The sequence below is a fragment of the Sebastes fasciatus genome, chromosome 17 (genome assembly GCF_043250625.1).
Source record: "Sebastes fasciatus isolate fSebFas1 chromosome 17, fSebFas1.pri, whole genome shotgun sequence".
NCBI classification, from domain to species: domain Eukaryota; kingdom Metazoa; phylum Chordata; class Actinopteri; order Perciformes; family Sebastidae; genus Sebastes; species Sebastes fasciatus.
In genome coordinates, this window is record NC_133811.1 from 4610552 (window position 1) to 4628142 (window position 17591).

Sequence of the window (17591 nt, forward strand, 5' to 3'; positions counted from 1 at the left end):
AAGGGTATATACGTGAGTGTGTGTTAGAGAGAGAGAGAGAGAGAGAGAGAGAGAGGACACCCACACAAACATGTCCAGCTTTGGGCAATAAAACCACTTGAAGTAACAGTGATACAGGGGAACTTCACTCACAAACACAGCTGACCACTGAGACTGAAGCAGCTGACCTCATCGCTGCGATATCAGTTAACCATCTGCAGGTAAGAAATCAGGTTACAGATGAGCTTCATATTCATCTCACGACAACATTTCCTTCTTATGCTGATAAAAAATTGATAGTAAACACAATCTGAGGGAGACAGGGTTCATGTTTTTGCCCTGTACGAATCCGGCAAGTCATGCTTGACTCCTCAGCTGGGAACATTGTTGACTTTCCATCCTGTTAATGATGATGATGCATCCCGGAAACAATAAGTAAGTTATACAATATCGTGTGGCAGAGGATTGGTTCAATTACAGCGACGCTGGCATTGTTTTCACCTTGTGAGTCTTTATGTCTGAGTCATCTCGGTATAATGTGGTCCTGCAGACACCCACGCCAGCAGGAACTACCACAGAAGAGGTTTGGAAGACTTTGCCAGGTGTTTTCTATTTCTGTATGTCACAGTCATAAGTCACATAACTTTACAGGTGTGTAGTTGAGATCAAAATGAAGGTCGAGTTCGAAAGATGGGTATGGTCCAAGAAAGACTGGAAGTAGGGGGGGTAGGCCCTGTGTAGTGTACAACCCTGGCCCATTTTGGTGTTGCGGCTGGTGTGATCAAGCCCCCAGGAAGTGCGCCGGTCGACGATCCCGACTTTCGTAGTGGCCAAACGGCGTTACCGTAACTTCCGTGTCAGTCACGTGATGCCATTGGGCCCTAAAAGACTTTTCCCCATAGACTTACATTGGGAAAGAGACGTCTCTAACTCAGCGGATACATTTTTTTGATGTGAATCAACTCCCCAGTACGAACACTCTAATAGTTCTTATTTGAAAAAATATTTTTTTTCAGTTGTAAAACGCACTAATAGCCGAATCCAGAGTTATTTCCCAGAGTTAAGACCCAGACCGAGGCTGGAGCGCAAGCCTTGACGACAGCGTGACGTTAGGACCCCATGACCGAGTCATGTGACCGAGCGGATGCTACTTCGCCAAGATCCGGGTACTTTTCCAGACTGAAGTCGAGCCATTTAGGCTTCATGCGCCAATGAGCAACTCTTATAGGAATGAACGGGGCCCCGCCGCCAACGCTATATCCAGTTCTTTTAATACATCCATGGGTGTGATCCCATCGCAAGATGGTCTCTAGTTTTGACTAGTATGTGCAGCTAAAGCTGGGCATACATTGTATGATTTTAGCCAGTTTCTTGCCCGTATTTTTAGCCTCATTTTCGAGTGGGACCGAATTTCAGCTTCGTCGGGCGTCGTTTGGCGTGCAGTGTACGGGGAGGACCGAGGACCGATTAACTCCTCCCAACTGGCCGTCGGACAGTTGAATGAATTTCTGACATGTCATTCACACAACGTCAGTGCTTGTTTTCTGCTTTTTTTTATTTACAGTAATGAGAGCGTAGCCATCCAGAAAACAATATACAATAGATATAGTAAAATGTAGCTAGCTTACCTCTAATTCTCTCTGCAAAATGGACGAGCCATACTGTCCACGTCTTCCTCGTTACCTACGAGTCCATATACGCCGGCGCCTCTTCTTTTTTTTTAAGTTTCATCAGACATGATTGCGCAGATGATCAAGGTAGCACGTTTCTGCCTTCTACCCATACAGACCTTTGCTAGCAAACAAACTTTACCAGCCTTGGAGCTTTCAAACAAATCTTTATTGACAACCGTCAACAGCCAGAACGGCCTGCAGCGGCCGACGGCCGTGTGTTTTTTTTTGTTCTATTTCACACATACAGTGTGAGCACTCAGGTCCTGGCTGACGATCGGACCGTACAGTGTGAGCACATAAATCGTGAACTTTGGCTTTACATTGCAAACGATCTACTTGTACAGGAGAAAGAATTACACAACAACATTTTGAAAATTGTACAGTGTATGCCCAGCTTAGCGTGTATTCAGACTGAGCCTGTTTGTGTATTTGTGATGACAGTATCCACCACTTTTTACGCCGAGTTCACACCAGGCAGCGGAGGAAGTGCGGCTCACCACCATAATTACATTTTTCCGCAGCCGGCTGGCGTGTTCATGTGTTTCAGATGGGAAGAAATTCTTTGTAACATAGATCAACATGTCACAGGAGTCACAGGATCTGTTTACTGATTGGTTGTGGGTACTCTCTGGCCAACCCAATCGGCAGAAATTTTTTTGTGATTGGGGCGTTTCTGCAAACCGCGTATATGTTGAATGGCAACTTATCCCGAACCAAAATTACGTTTCATAAATACGCTTCATATCAGCCTCTTATCATTCTTGCAGAAACGCAATGCCAAGTGGTTAACATTGTGAAAAGATCGGTTAGGTTTAGGCAACAAAACTACTTGGTTATGGTTAGAAAAAAGATCAAGGTTTGTGTTCAAATAATAATATAACAACATACCAACATAATGTCGTAATAACGCAACAAAACCACTATAGTTAGGTTTAGGAAAGAACAACATGGTTGGGCTTAAAACTACTGCGTTTGTACAGTGAAAATGACACTGAACATTGTGAACACGGGACACAAACAAACAGCTGATTGTAACGTGATGCACGGGACATATGAACGGTGGTCTCATGAAAGCCTCAAGTAGATGCTGGAGAAAATACTTAGTGAATGTCAAAGTATTTGTGATATACACGCTTAATGTGTTTTTCTTTATTAGAACATGGCTGAGAAAATAGAAAGTTGTTCCCTTCTCAGATTATTCGATTTTAGTCGTTTTCAGTGGCCTGAAACGGTCAAACTCTTTCTGCCTTTCAGAAAAGAAAAAAAAAAATCAAAGAAAAAAGTCGGACAAAATAAACCTAACTTTGTGTTTTTGCTCTTCTTTTTTCCGTTATTATCTATCTCTGATTTATCTTGTGAGCCCTTTGGGGGGTCCTGACCCTCAGGTTGGGAACCAGATTATGGGAAACAGAAAGCATCAGTTAGATTTTGAGTTTATGGGTTGAGTCGGCATCACTTCATGACCCAATAAGCACTAATCTAGTGAATTGGATGTCAAAAGTCATAGTTGTTGGTTACATGTAACTGTTTCAAAAGTGTTTAGATGACTATATTTTTGACATGTCAGGAGCTGCTTTATAATAAGTTATGTAACCTAGACCTCTAAAAAAACGTTCACTTTTCAACCAAATCTCGCCCAGTTTTAACTTATAAGACACCTTACTGTTTTCTTTCCTGCAAATCACGATCATTTGGTGCTTACTATGACAGTTAAAGTCACTAATTAAAAGAAACAGCTGGTTTCCGTGTTCAAACATCGGAAGAGAGGGACTTTTTCTTTTGCCCAAGCTGTGAGCAATCTGTGGCTTTTTTGGCTGTGAAAAAAAAGTTTAAATGGGTCAGAACAGGAAGTCTGTTTTGGGGTCAGGTCATTTCTTGTTTTTTTTCTTTACCACAAAAGAGACTGGAGCTGCTGTCTGCTGTGTTGTGTTGGACTGTTTGGGAGAGTGTGTCTGGAAATAATGACATTTCTTTTTTGTTATTCGATAATTGTTTGACACGAATATTTTTTTTTTCACTTGTGGTACATTTTACTCTTAATTTGTTTACATAATAGCCTTGCAGACTAACAGCATGATAGTTATTGTTACGTTTAATCAGATTAGTTCTCACCACAGTGCAGTTAGATATGAAGGGGTTGTACTGATGTAGCTCACACAGCGGTTGGAGGTTGGTGGTTGTTGGAGAAGCAGCAGGACTCAGAATTGAAACGGTGTTTGTGGTGAACTGCTGTTTAATGGTGAGCAGCAGGCTCATAAATGTTTTTGTTCTATGGTATTTTGTTGCACTTCCTCTGAATGTGCCTTGAGCTTCACATTTTTTTGTTTTCTGATTCGTGTCATTTTCAAACATCTGCTTTGTATTAACTAACGTCCACTTTGTCACACTCTAATGCCAACAACAACAACAACAACAGTGACTCTAATTCTTCTATCCAGTTCATAGAAACGTTTACATTTGCTGGGATAAAATCTCTGTGGTGTGGTTCTTCCTGCGAATCCACTGGTTAACAGGAAGTGAACACTGATTTAACCAATCTGATCTCATGGAAAGGCGTATGAATTGCACAACAACAACAAAGACATCCTGCGTGTCTTGAGAACACATTTTAGCCTTTTCGCATGTCGGACGCAGTTAGATTTAGACAACAAAACCACGCGGTTAGGTTTAGGAAACGCATCATGGTTGGGCTTGAAATAAAGGCCTTTGCACACCAAGGGGGTGTGACCTACACTAATACCTGTCCTTATAGTGCATAGGGGGCGTTACCTATGGTAATACCTGTCCTTATAGTGCATAGGGGGCGTTACCTATGCTAAGACCTAATCTTATAGTGTTAAGGGGGTGTTACCTGCTCTAATACTTTCCCTTATAGTGTTTAGGGGGCGTTACTTACGCTAATACCTGTCCTTATTGTGTTTAGTGGGCGTTACTTATGCTAATGCTAAGGCCCTGTGTAGTGTACGCCCCTGGCCCATTTTAGTGTTGCGGCTGGTGTGATCAACCCCCCAGGAAGTGCGCCGGTCGACAATCCCGACTTTCGTAGTGGCCAAACGGCGGTACCGTAACTTGATGTCATTATAGTATTTAGGAGGCGTTACTTATGCTAATCCCTGTCCTTATAGTGCTTAGGGGGTATTACCTTTGCTAATACCTGCCCTTATATTGTGTTTAGGGGACATCACCTACGCTAATACCGGCCCTTACAGTGTTTTAGGGGCCTTGCCTATGCTAATACCAGCCCTTAGTGTTTAGGGGATGTCACCAATAATAATACCTGCTCTTATAGTATTTAGGGGCCGTTACCTATGCTAATACCGGCCCTTAGTGTTTAGGGGGTGTTAACAACAATAATACTACCTGCTCTTATAGTGTTTAGGGGGCAACGCTAATAATAAACAATCGGCCACACATCTCCAATTTTCGATCAAGTGGGATTCATCATTCTGCACACTTGGGTAAGAGCAGATTTATTCTCTGTGGGTTCACATTATACGTAATCATACCATCCATTGTTGTGAACATTTTTTAAATAAATACTTGCGTTATGTGCATTTGTGCTGTTTTCACAGCAAACTTCTTGAGTTGTCATTGTAGTGAAAGCACAGGTTTTACTGATAACATTAACGAAAAAAAGGTCTGTTGTCAGATAAATGTTAAGACCACAGTAGCACAAAGGAAAACATGCAGAGAGAGAAATGCGCATCTTGTTTTGCTCTCTAAGATCACTCAGTCCTCACCTCTGCTTACAAATATATTAAAATACATTTAATAAACCATGGAACACTGTGAAAGAGCCAACAGTTGTTTCAAGTTCTATATCAGATCATATCATATTAAATCAGTATATAAAAATGATGGTGTGACCACAAAAGAGCTTATGAATAATCTGAGGATGGATAAATGGATGGAGTAAGATTGTGTTGGGCAGTTGGGGTGGGTGAAAAAACACCGGACTTTTGCCGAGGAGATTAGTGGTCATATCTTGTGTGAAACCAGAGGTCAACATTGATAAATATGTCACATAACTTCTGTACTTAAATAACGCCACTTCTGCAGTTATATTAACTCAAAACACAATCTTTTCCTAAACCTGACCAAGCAGTTTTGTTGGTTGCCTAAACCTATAACCAAGTTGATAGAAGTTTATTTTGAAAAGACTTTATGCATGTAATGAGTGGAAATTTCCACGCGTTACTCCACATTCGTAGGGAAACGCAAATGATACGAACCATTGTATGAGGTTACGCAATTGTGCATGTGAAAAATAAAGACTTGGCACTTGAACAAAAAAGCCTTCTTCCTTATTATCATAACATTTCTAACTTATCACAGTCGCAAATATTGTGCTAGCATAATGATTTTTTCTGTAAATTTCCTGTTATGTCTGAATCAAAATGTGTAGGATTATAATAAAACAAAATCCTCTTTGTCTGAATGACAAACAGTCATCATTTTAACAAATAGATGACGACAGCAATGTTACAAATTCCATGTCTGAGCTGCAGCTGCTGATTCAGAGTGCTGGCACCTTCTTTGTTCCCATTCAAGCACCGAGTCAGAGATGACCTTCTTTTAAAGGGCAAACAAAGACACTTTTATTATGCAATCTTTCTGTAAGTGCTCATTAGATTTTATAGACCTGCTTTATTTTTACGCAGTGGATTATTATAATTAACATCTTGTTTCCTTGTTTCATTGACAGTACGATGTATGTCTCATCATACAGGTTGTTTTGTTTACAACCTGTCTCAGGAAGAATATGGGTGGGGATGGCCAAAACTATGAAAAGATGCTTGTGTGGAAACACCTGCTGCTGTGACTAATCTAATCAAAGGTGGAGGAGAGGTCACAGAGTTTATTTTCATCTCATTGTCTTGAGAAGTCGAGCTTGTGGTTGAGTGTTTACTTTCCCATCACATATACATGATGTGTTAAAGGAAAGGGTTTGATTAAAATAAATTAAACTTTTATTTTTAGTGTCTGCATGTGTCACGTATTTTTTTTTTCAAACTCAGACGATGCTAAATTCCCACAAATGTATTACATTAAAATTATCAATGTGAAGTCCCGCTTCCATGCTCCACAGTCAGAAATATAGATTTAAAAAAAGCAAGGTTCTTAAATGTTGGATCTGCATTGGGAACTCGGCACCATGTTTGCAGTTTTATCAGATTAGCATGAGAAATAATTTTTCATGAACATTACACACTCAAAGATGGTTCCTTGAAGAAAGATACGTGAAGAAAAATGCACCCGCAAATAATAAACAGAAGACGTGTGTCATATCATAGTTAACACTGTTATCTTGAATTCTATGAATTATATTCTTTTCACATAAACCACAATGTGTCGTATATTTTACGTTTTATCTTACTTTATTTTGCATCAGAACTATTTTGTCTAATACGGTTAAGTCATAATTCAATTCAGTTTTTTTCTTTACCTCCCCTTTTTCCCCTCTTAAGTAGCTTCAAAGTTTTGGAATTTCTGGAAACCAGTGGAAGTGAAGTACATGTGCTTAAGGACAATTCTGAAGTACTTGTACCTGTTCCAGTATTTCCATTTTATGCTACTTTGCATTTGTACTACACTATTTCAGTGATACTCATTTATTGAACTCTATATAGTTGCTGGCTACTTTTCAGATTAGGTTTTACATAAATGATCAGTTTATAAAATATCAACCCGGTCTCACAGAAGGGCGTATAAATACCACGATATTTCGCATTTTAATGTTTTCGCGTATCATTTGTATGTCACGCAAACATCCGCAGGTTTAGGCAAGAAAACCACTTAGTTAGGGTAAGGGAAAACATCACGGTTGGGCTTTAAAATAAGTACGTAAACTAAGTAAAACATATATGGAAACAACTACAGAAAAACAAAAAAAAACACCGGTCAACATCCGTCTCGAACACCAGTCTCCTGGTTAAAAGTTCTGTGTTTGTTGGACCCATCCACCTCCCCACCTTCCCACCATAAGCAATCTTTCCTGCTTTTTATATTACGTCACTGACTCTTACCGTAGCATTTACATGCGGATGCGTTTACATTGCAGTCAGTCAAGAAAGGCGTACTTATTGCACGCAAAAACGCTTTACGCATTATCGTGGAATTTGTACGCCTTGTCGAGCGAACGCGCTTAAAATATGATGCATTATAATAGATTAAACAACCTGACAAACTACAACATTAAAGCACAGCGTACGTATTAATGCATCAATAATAATGATTAAATTATATAATATAACACAGACAGCCAATCGGGATAAAAGAGCACTTTAACTTTTTATACTTTCAGTACATTGTGATGCTAATTCTTCTTTACTTTTACTTAAGTAAAATGTTGAACTCGTGAATTTTACTTGTAATGGAATAATTATATAGCATGTCATTGCTAAAGGTAGCCTAGGGAGTTTTCTTGTGCAGCAAACAAACAACTTTCTCTTTAACATTCAGTGTTTTCTCACCAAAAGACCAGATATTTTAGGTCTCTCAAATTTGTTTCCTTTTTAAAGCATTTCAAAAGCCACTGTTTTGTTGACTTTTCAAAGCTGCTGGTGGCCTTCTAACGCTCTGCCATCGAGAGCATACTGGCGTATGGCATCACAGTGTGGTACGCTGGTTGCTCAGCTGCGGACAAGAGAGCTCTTCAGAGGGTCATAAACTCAGCTCAAAAGATCGCTGGCTGCCCTCTGCCCTCCCTGGAGGACATTTCCAGTTCCCGCTGCCTCAACAGAGCCAAAAACATAATCAAGGACTCCTCCCATCCAGCACATCACCTATTTGACCTGTTGCCCTCCGGCAGACGCTACAGGTCCATCAGAGCTCACACCACCAGACTCACAAACAGTTTCTTTCCCTGGGCCATAAGAACTCTAAACTCTGTCAAACAGTTAACACCTCATACTTGTGCAATCATTTTTTTTTTTTTGTGAAATAGCTACACTATTTATACACAGTTTTTTAATTGCACTGACCTGGAGAAGCACTCAGAATATATGTGTATCATGTGGGGAACGAATGGGTACTGTGAATGTTGTGAGTGTTATGTGTGAAATGGAGGAATGAATGCGTATTGTAGCTGTCTGTTTGTTTTTATTTATTCTTTAACTGCACTGATCAGGAGAAGCCCTCCAAATACCGTTGTACCATGTACAATGAAAATAAAGCTTTCTATTCTATTCTATACCTTTTTACTTTGAACATTGCTCAAATGTGGTGTTATGCTTTCTTTCTTTCTTTCTTTCTTTCTTTCTTTCTTTCTTTCTTTCTTTTTTTGATTCTTATCTGTTTCACCAAGAAGTTCATGTCCTACTGTCGTTTTTTGTGAGTCAAGCGATTTCTTGGCTTCATCAGATTAGGCGACAGGTGGTGACATCGATGCCCTAAAATACGTGCAGAGGATGCTTCTCCGTTATTTTTTGTCCTTTTCTGAGGTTCAAGGAAGCTGTACAGTTGTTGCATTTTCTTTTTCGTTTCCTCTTTGAGGTCAACAGCTTCCTTCTGTAAACTGCAGAAACACCCTCTGTGCTGGTCAGCTGGATTGTTTTCTTTTACTTTGAAGCTCAACTGCTTTTGCTCCCACTGAGGTCACGTTTAATTCATGAAATATCGCCTGCCAAAAATAAGTGTATCCAAGCGAGATACTGCATTAGTATACTTCTTTTAAACTTAAAATAAGAGAGTACTTTCAGTTTACTTTTTATGTACTTAGCAGAGATATACTTAACAACAGTATACTTAAGTATACTTGCCTTATACTTAATACTACGTTCTTAATCTTTTGATAGAGACATACAATTAAGTATTCTTGCCTTATAGGCCAACAGAAAGGTGTACTTGGCTTGTAGTTTGTACTTTTTGATAGAGAAGCCTATTGTGAGAGTTTGAAAACAGGTGTTTCGATATGAATTTACTTCAATTCATCAAGAATTTTCTATGTTTTGGGATTTTCCCCTTCACTGGGGAAGCATATGAGAAATTGTATTATTATTATTATTATTATTATTATTATTTTTATCATCACAAATCATCAAGTCAAATATCTAAAGGAGCAAGTCTATTTATGTAATAATTAAATTATTGACTAAGTACTATAAGTTAAAGTATATAAAGTATACTTTCATTAACTAAAAAGTGGGCTATAAGTATATACAAGTATACTTGCAGTATAAAACCTATTAAACTATTAAAGTACAAGTTTACTGAGAGTATACTTTAAAGTGTACTTTAATGAACTAAATAGTGAGCAACAAGTATTAAACTAATAAACTATCAGTATACCTATAGTATAATTGCAGAACAAAATAAAACTTAGTCGTAAACTAGTTGTGTACTCAAAGTATACTATACTTATACTAAAAGTAAACCTAAAAGTATACTTTTATAAACTAAAAAGTATTGAAGTAGTACCCTTACAAGTATATTACTAGTACATTGATATTAGTATACTTACTACATAAAGTATACTTGGGGAAAATATACTCCAATTGAGGTATACTTCACAAAGAATCTCCTTGAACAGAAAATCTCACTTGTCTTTTTCTGCCATCTTTCTTCTCTGCACCACCTCTCTGTGGGATCTTTCTGGTTTTGGCCACAACAGTTTGAGGTCTTTGGAAACTTGTGACACATCTGACACAATCTGTGGCCACGTGGATGTTTGTAGGTCACACATTTTTTTATTCACCTTTTTAAAAGAAGGAAAATGAGAGGATCCTCTTATCTCAGTAAATATAAGATCTCAGTGGCGGCCGGCCAATAGAGGGCGCTAGGGAGCTGCTGGGTAGTTTAATCTATAATAATACATCATTTATTCGTTGATTATATTTTGAATTAATAATCTGAATCTGTAAAGTAACTAAAGTTATCAAATCAATGTAGTGGAGTAGAAGTAGAAAGTATCAGAACATGGAAATACTCAAGTAAAGTACAAGTACCTCAAAATTGTACTTAAGTAAATGTACTTAGTTACTTTCCACCACTGAGTACATGTTATACTGTTGTGTTTTTCTAAGCATTCTTTACTGCTCCTGTTGGAATAAAATAATTGTCCATTATTTAACTGCAAAGTAGTAATGTGTTTTTGATGCCTTCACTTTTTTGCATTAAATCATACCGGGATGTTTGCTGATATTGATTGGATGTGGCACAGCCCGACCTAGAAAAATTTCCACCAGCTGCCACTGTAAGATCCTCTGTTTCATCTCTGAACCTTCAGACCAGGGGTCAGCAACCTGCGGCTTAAATACATGCTTTCATAATGAAGACAGCTTTGAGTTGTTAGAATGCACCTTCATTTCTGGCTTTCCAGGGTTTGTGCTTGGGCCCATCCACCATCAGTCCCACCTGCACCTTAGTGTGTCTTTTCGCTCTTTAAACTACGTCAGCTCACTCCCGTAGCACTTTTTTGGATTGTAGTTAATGGAAAGCCCAGTGCATCTTATACCAACGCTAAAGGGGTGCCTTGTGCGGCGGTATCGAACGCCGACGGCCGTGACAAAGCCTCGGTATTTCACACCCTGGTTAATGAGAACGGGCTGCCTTGCTCGGATCACAACCATCGTCACACTCAGCATACATTTTGATCTCAACTACACACCTGTAAAATTTCGTGACAGCATCTTACACGGTTATGATGCTATCGCGGTGACAAAATCTGTCCACAGACAGAAATGTAAACACCAAAAACCTCCTCTGTGGTAGTTCCTGCTACAGCAGGTGTCTCCAGGACCACATTTTGCCATGATGGCACACACACAGACTCTGAAGGTGAAAACAATACCTGTGTTGCTGTCGCTGCTGGTAAATTAAAGTAGTGTCTATTAGACACAAAGACAAAACTGATATTTATCTTTTTAGTAAGACAGCTAATTAGCTAATTAAATGCCTGTGATGTTACATAGATGCGTTATATAAGCTGTTGTGGAGGTTATTTTGATTGCCAACCTTGTTTAGCTGCTAGTCAACAATTAAGGATTCCTCAGTTGCCGTAAAAGGGAACAATAAATTATACAAGATGACAAGACAGATCTCTCTCACACACCACTATTGTATTTTAAGCCCACACGCATACTGACACATGCAATACATATACAGACAGCTTGGCACATACTCAGACACTGAAGCACAATGACTCAGCTGGTATCTCTGACTCGTCACGCACAAACACAGTTTATTCACAAACCCATGTTCATTCATACCGCCTAACAATAATGTTTGTTTTCATAGCAAGCAGAATAAGGTTTATGAAAAATTTCTTTTAGCATGACAGTAAAAGAGGAAGTAACCCGAACCCATGCTGTTGTCAAGAACTTTTAAAGTCATCTTTGGTTGACCATGAGCATTTAGTGTCCTCACTCGGCTGCACGATTAGAGAAAACAGGAAGGAAACACGGAGAGTTTTCTTTGTAATGAAGAAGTTGAATATTTTACCACACAAATATATTCTGTATATGGACAAGCTGACCAGCTTTCTCCTGCTAGCTGGCGTTAAAATAACTTCACCTGAGATGAAATAAGACTGCGTAGATTATAACAAATGTAACTCAGGGACAAACTTGGACAAACAAGTTTTGCGGGTTTGAGATGTGAAGTTGTAAAAACGTCCTGCTCAGTTGTTGATTTATCTGAACACCAAACAATAATTACCGCGTTCTGAGTGAACTGCAAAGAGCCACGACTGGCTCACAGGTTGGGCCGTCACGGCTTTGCATTTTGAAGGTAACACTGTAATTAACTTGTTCCAACTCTAATCTTCAAATCTCTCCTCCCACAACACATACAGAAAACAAGATGGTGTCAAGCAAATTAATAACTTGTGTGCACAAATTAGTAGCTTCTCCACTCAAAAATAACATCGGAAAAAAACAATGAATACAAGGTGACTTTGCTTGTAATATGTAAAAAAGAAACTGTCAATAGAACAAGAGAAAAATTATCTTGGTAAAATGTTTTGAAATAAGATGTAATATTTAGGCCTTTCAAGATAAAAAGGGAACTAAACTCATATTGAGCTATATTTCACTAGTATTAGGAAGCGTTGTGTGTCAAGTGTGTATTAAGCCTGTAATGCTCAGAAGTGTAAAACAAGTCCCTACATCTCACTGACATGCTACTAGTTTGGTGATTGTGTCTTATATTAAGTGTTAAAGGTCCCATATTTAAAAAATTTTGATTTCCATGTCTTTTATATTATAAAGCAGGTTTAAGTGCTATATAAATACTGTTAAACTATCAAAACGCTCAAAAATTGTGTGTTTGAAACAAGCCGTTAGGATTTCTGTCCATTTGTGATGTCACAAATATACAATATTTAGACCATTACACGGTTTTAAACGTAAACATTCTAAATGTGTCCCTGTTTATTTCCTGTTGCAGTGTATGTTAATGACATCAGCTGACAGGAAGTAAACATGGACCCAAGCAATTCTGTTGAAATGCAATAAAACGGGGCGTTTCAGACAGAGGGTGAATACAGGTATATTCAGGCAGACAGTACGAGGAAAATGAAGTTTTTTTTTAACATTGCAGCATGTAAACATGTTCCAGTCGAAACACAAAATACAAGTATGAACCTGAAAATGAGCACGATGTGGGACCTTTAATGACATATTTTGACTAATAATTAGACAAATATACTTGGAAAGTTTTTGTAATGAACCACTTAATTTGTTGCTTCAAATTAGTAGCGTTAGCTTACATATTTTAACAAAATGAAATTTGTCTGACATGGAAAATCTAAATGTGCTGCTTGGGTTTGAAACAGGTTTATTTGGCCTTTGGACGGAGATAGAGTCTGTTGATATACTTTGGTTTATTGGCTGTTAAACACAATGCTATCTTTACCTTTAGCATCTTTGGAAAAATAAGGTTATTCAAGGGTAAAAATGACTAAACTGTGCACACAATTAATCAAAAGTTTTACCCCTTTTCAGGTTCTTCATAAATAAATAAAACTGTTTACAAATTGTATATTGTTATAGCCTTTAACCCCCATATCTCAGGTCATCTTGTTGCGTTTTCTTCCTCGTTGTCCGTTAGAAACAGGAGTTATATTATGGGTAACATTTTGATTTCCTTGTATTTTCTGTTTTCCAGCCACCACAATGTCTCTCAATGCCTCCCTACCCATCCTCAAGTCTTCCAAGAACGACCAGGCGACAACTGTGGACGTCGATGCCATCATGGACAACTTCGCCATCATCCTCTACAGTCTGACCGTCGTGCTAGGCATCACTGGGAACTCTGTGGTGATCTGGGTGGCCGGATTCAAGCTCAAGGTGGATTTACCTTGCGTGTATAATGAGTTACAAAATAGTAAAAAATAAATGTTTTCCTGAAGTTGATTGTGTTGTTAATCTCCATAAACAGATATTAACAACATTTAGAAAAGACCACTGAAGCCTATTTGTTTATTCTGCTCCACAATTCTCTCTCTGGTTAGCCAAGTCATGTCTGATACAAGAAGAAGGAAGTTTGCTGCTTTTAAAATAGCTCAGTTTCAAAGAAAAGAAGAACAAAAAAACAGATTTTTAAAATTAGGAGTGTAAAACATCCTGAGCTCATTTCTGCATTCTGAACACCAGCTCAATACTTAGTGTACGTCATTACTAAATACTAGTACTACTATTTTAATCACTGTTATGGTATGTCTGTCAAACTCTGTATATTTTAGCTAATGGTCAATTCATGATATAAAAGATAAAATATAGCAGCACACCTGTTTTTGCAGCCTGTAGCCCAATTATGTTGCCATAAAATGAAACGTTGTGAATTATGTTTCAAGGGAAACGTATTTTGTCCCGGATTACCCGGTTTTTGACGTATCGCACATGCGTTGATATTCCCTGGAAGTCCATGAATGTAGGCGGTCGGGGTGGATGGATGAGTCAAACAAACACAGGACTTTCACCCAGGAGACGGCTGTTCATGTCCCATATGAGACCAAAGTCTATAGCTTAATAACATTACATATCATTTTAAGCCAAACCATTATATTTTATTACTAAACCTAGTTTTATGGGAATGTAATTTTGTAGGAGACAGGGTTGGTTTTTTGACTGGCAGTGCTGTGGCTGCACATTGAGGACTTTTTTGGGCTAGCTTTTATTATTTCTATCTTCATGTATGAATGAAAATAAGATACTAAACTTTCCCTCTTTATTCCCTTTCCTTTGTTCTTTTATTTTCTTCTGTTCTTCCTTCTCAGCCAAAGGTCACCAACGTGTGGCTGGTGAATCTGGCGATAGCGGACCTGATCTTCTGCTTCACGCGAGTCCTCTCCCTCGTTAAGAAACTCTTCTACGACTACTGGCCCTTCGGCGTCTTCCTCTGCAAGTTCAACGGCTTCTTCAAATACGCCAACATGTTCTGCTCCGTCTTCCTGCTGGCTGTGATCAGTATGGACCGAGCGCTCTGCGTCTGGCAGCCCATCTTCGCCAAGCGACGGCGCACCCTGTGGGTCGCGAGGGTGGTGGCCGTCTGCGTCTGGGGCGCTGCGATTATCTTCAGCACGCCGTACTTCGTCTACCGCCAAGTCTACCAAAAGAACAACCTGAGCAAGTGCTCTCTGGAGGTGAAGGAGACCGACAATAACACCAAACTGGCCCTCTACTCCATCCGCTTCCTGTGTGGCTTCATGTTGCCTTTCATGGTCATCCTCATCTGTTACATCCTGGCTGCAATTGGCATCCGACGCACCCGCCTGTCAGGGAAGTCCCGCCCCTTGCGCATATTAGCGTCATTAGTCGTCGCCTTCTTCCTGTGCTGGGCGCCGTACCACTGCCTCCAGCTGGTGAAGATGGTGGACAGTAAGAACTCCGTGGTGAAGATCTGGCACACTGTGGCGAAGTGCGTCGCCTACTTTAACAGCTGTGTGAACCCGCTGTTGTACTTCTGCATGGGGCTGGAGGTGAGGGGGCGGTTCAGGCAGAGTCTGGCGGGTGTGTACAGGAGAGTTCTGGCAGACGCGGACGGACAGACATCCCAGTCCAACGATCGCTCTCTGGATGACAGCAGCGGCTCCAAACACAGTACTGTTGTGGTGGCAGGAAGGAGTCAGACAACAGTGGATGTAGCCAAAGTTTGAGTCTCATTCCCAACACATCACATACGGACGCTCAGTAAGGGCTCTTTGGCATCACTTTTTAACGCACTTGGCGTCACTTATGTTTAGGCAACAAAACTACTTGGATAGGTTTAGTAAAAGATCAAGGTTTGGGTTAATATAAGGAGTCAGCATGCTGGGTAGTTGCATATGTTACGTAACCTGGCGTGACGTGAGTTAAATACTTTACGTGACATACTTACACTACGTAACTTAAAACAAGTCAACATTGACGTCTCCTGGGAGAAAGTTGTGTTTATCTGACCCATCTATCCGCCCCAACCTCGTCCCTACGCTGACCTTGACAAACACAGGACCTTAAACCAGGAGACCACTGTTTTGTTTTGTAAGTTACGTCTTTTCCGTACTTCTGTTACGTTGTTTCCGTATGTATTTTAGTTAGCTTACATAGTTATTTTATACCCAACCATGATGTTTTTCCTAAACCTAACTAAGTAGTTTTATTGATGTACAGATGACACACAAAAAGCGGCGTAAAAATGACACGCAAAAAGGCTAAAACGCATCCTCATGACATGTGGAATGTTCTTGTAATGCCGTGCTATTTATAAGCCTTCCCAGGTTGAAATAATAGTAAAAGGTTAAACTGAACCTTCCCTTCAGGCATTCATTGATTTCAGTTTATTTCAGTAAGGTATGAAAGTTGTAGAGATTGAAACTTGCTTTAATTGCATAATCCATCACAAATATCAATATGCAGTCTTTATTTTTGTTATCAGTTGAGTTTTGATCACATGGTAATGGAGTCGCGAGCTGGGACTGTTTAAAACGTCTTGTTGGTTCGCTCAAAAGCGATCCTTTTCATGGTGCCAGTGTCTTCTGGATTTTTCTCCATATAATTTAGCTCATCAAATTAATAGTTTTCTGCAGGTAACTTTGAAGGGTTTGAGAGAAGAAGCTTCTGCTCACTGCTGGATTGCTGCAAGTAAAAATTCGCCTTTCTATCTCAGACATTTGTACATATTGGGTAAAGACACGAAAACAACCACTGCAGCTATCCTTCTTCCTGTTGTAGTTTAGACCACTATAAGTATTATTTCCTTCTCAAACTGCATTAAATTCTTGTGTGTGCATTTGAAAAAATTGCACCTGTCCAAAAGTGCTAAGAGGCTTTTGGAAATAAACTCGGAAAACAAAGTTTGGAAACTTGTGTTTGGTGGATTATTTCTCTGTTGTTACAATGCTAATGGTCATTGTATTTTACATCGTTGGAAAGCCTGTTTATTTACCTTCACAATGATGTCCAACTTGTAAGGATCATGCATTTGTGGGATGAGCAGCACAGCTAATTATGTGGGTAGCGCCCAAGTGAAATTTGCCAAAGTTCTCTGTGCATTCTCCTGCTGGTATTGACTCTTGTTTTGAGCTCCAGGTGCTGCCAATCAGATGCCTGATGTGCATGGGGCCTCCTGGGTGCTGCGCCCTACTAAAGTGATCATATGGCGCCTGCTCCAAGTATCGGCATGCCACGTTTGTCTAATCTGAATAAGGCCCGCACGGTAGGGCAAGTTTAAGCTGGTGTTCCGCAAAACCAAGTTGAATCCTGGTTGAGGAATGGAACGCCATCCCACAGCAACGTGTGACCAGGTTGGTGACCAGCATGAGGAGGAGGTGCCAGGCTGTTGTGGCTGCATATGGATCTTCCACTCGCTACTGAGGCTCCTGACGGTGTATTAAATGAATAAAGTGTAAAATAGCCAATATGTCTTTTTGTTCCTTGTTACTGATAGAGAGTTCGATCATCCAATCCACCAAACAACTCAAAACAAGAGTCAATACCAACAGGAGAATACACTGTTTACCAT

General features: G+C 39.7%; 1 protein-coding gene across 1 annotated transcript; it reads left to right on the top strand.

Annotated features, from left to right (window-relative positions):
* Positions 1-61: 61 nt before the first annotated feature.
* Positions 62-16932, top strand: LOC141754513 (formyl peptide receptor 2-like). Its single transcript, XM_074613616.1, has 3 exons — positions 62-200; positions 13758-13939; positions 14869-16932. Exons 2-3 carry the CDS (start codon positions 13766-13768, stop codon positions 15745-15747), a joined length of 1053 nt encoding a protein of 350 aa, XP_074469717.1. The 5' UTR covers positions 62-200; positions 13758-13765; the 3' UTR covers positions 15748-16932.
* The last annotated feature ends 659 nt before the right edge of the window (positions 16933-17591 follow it).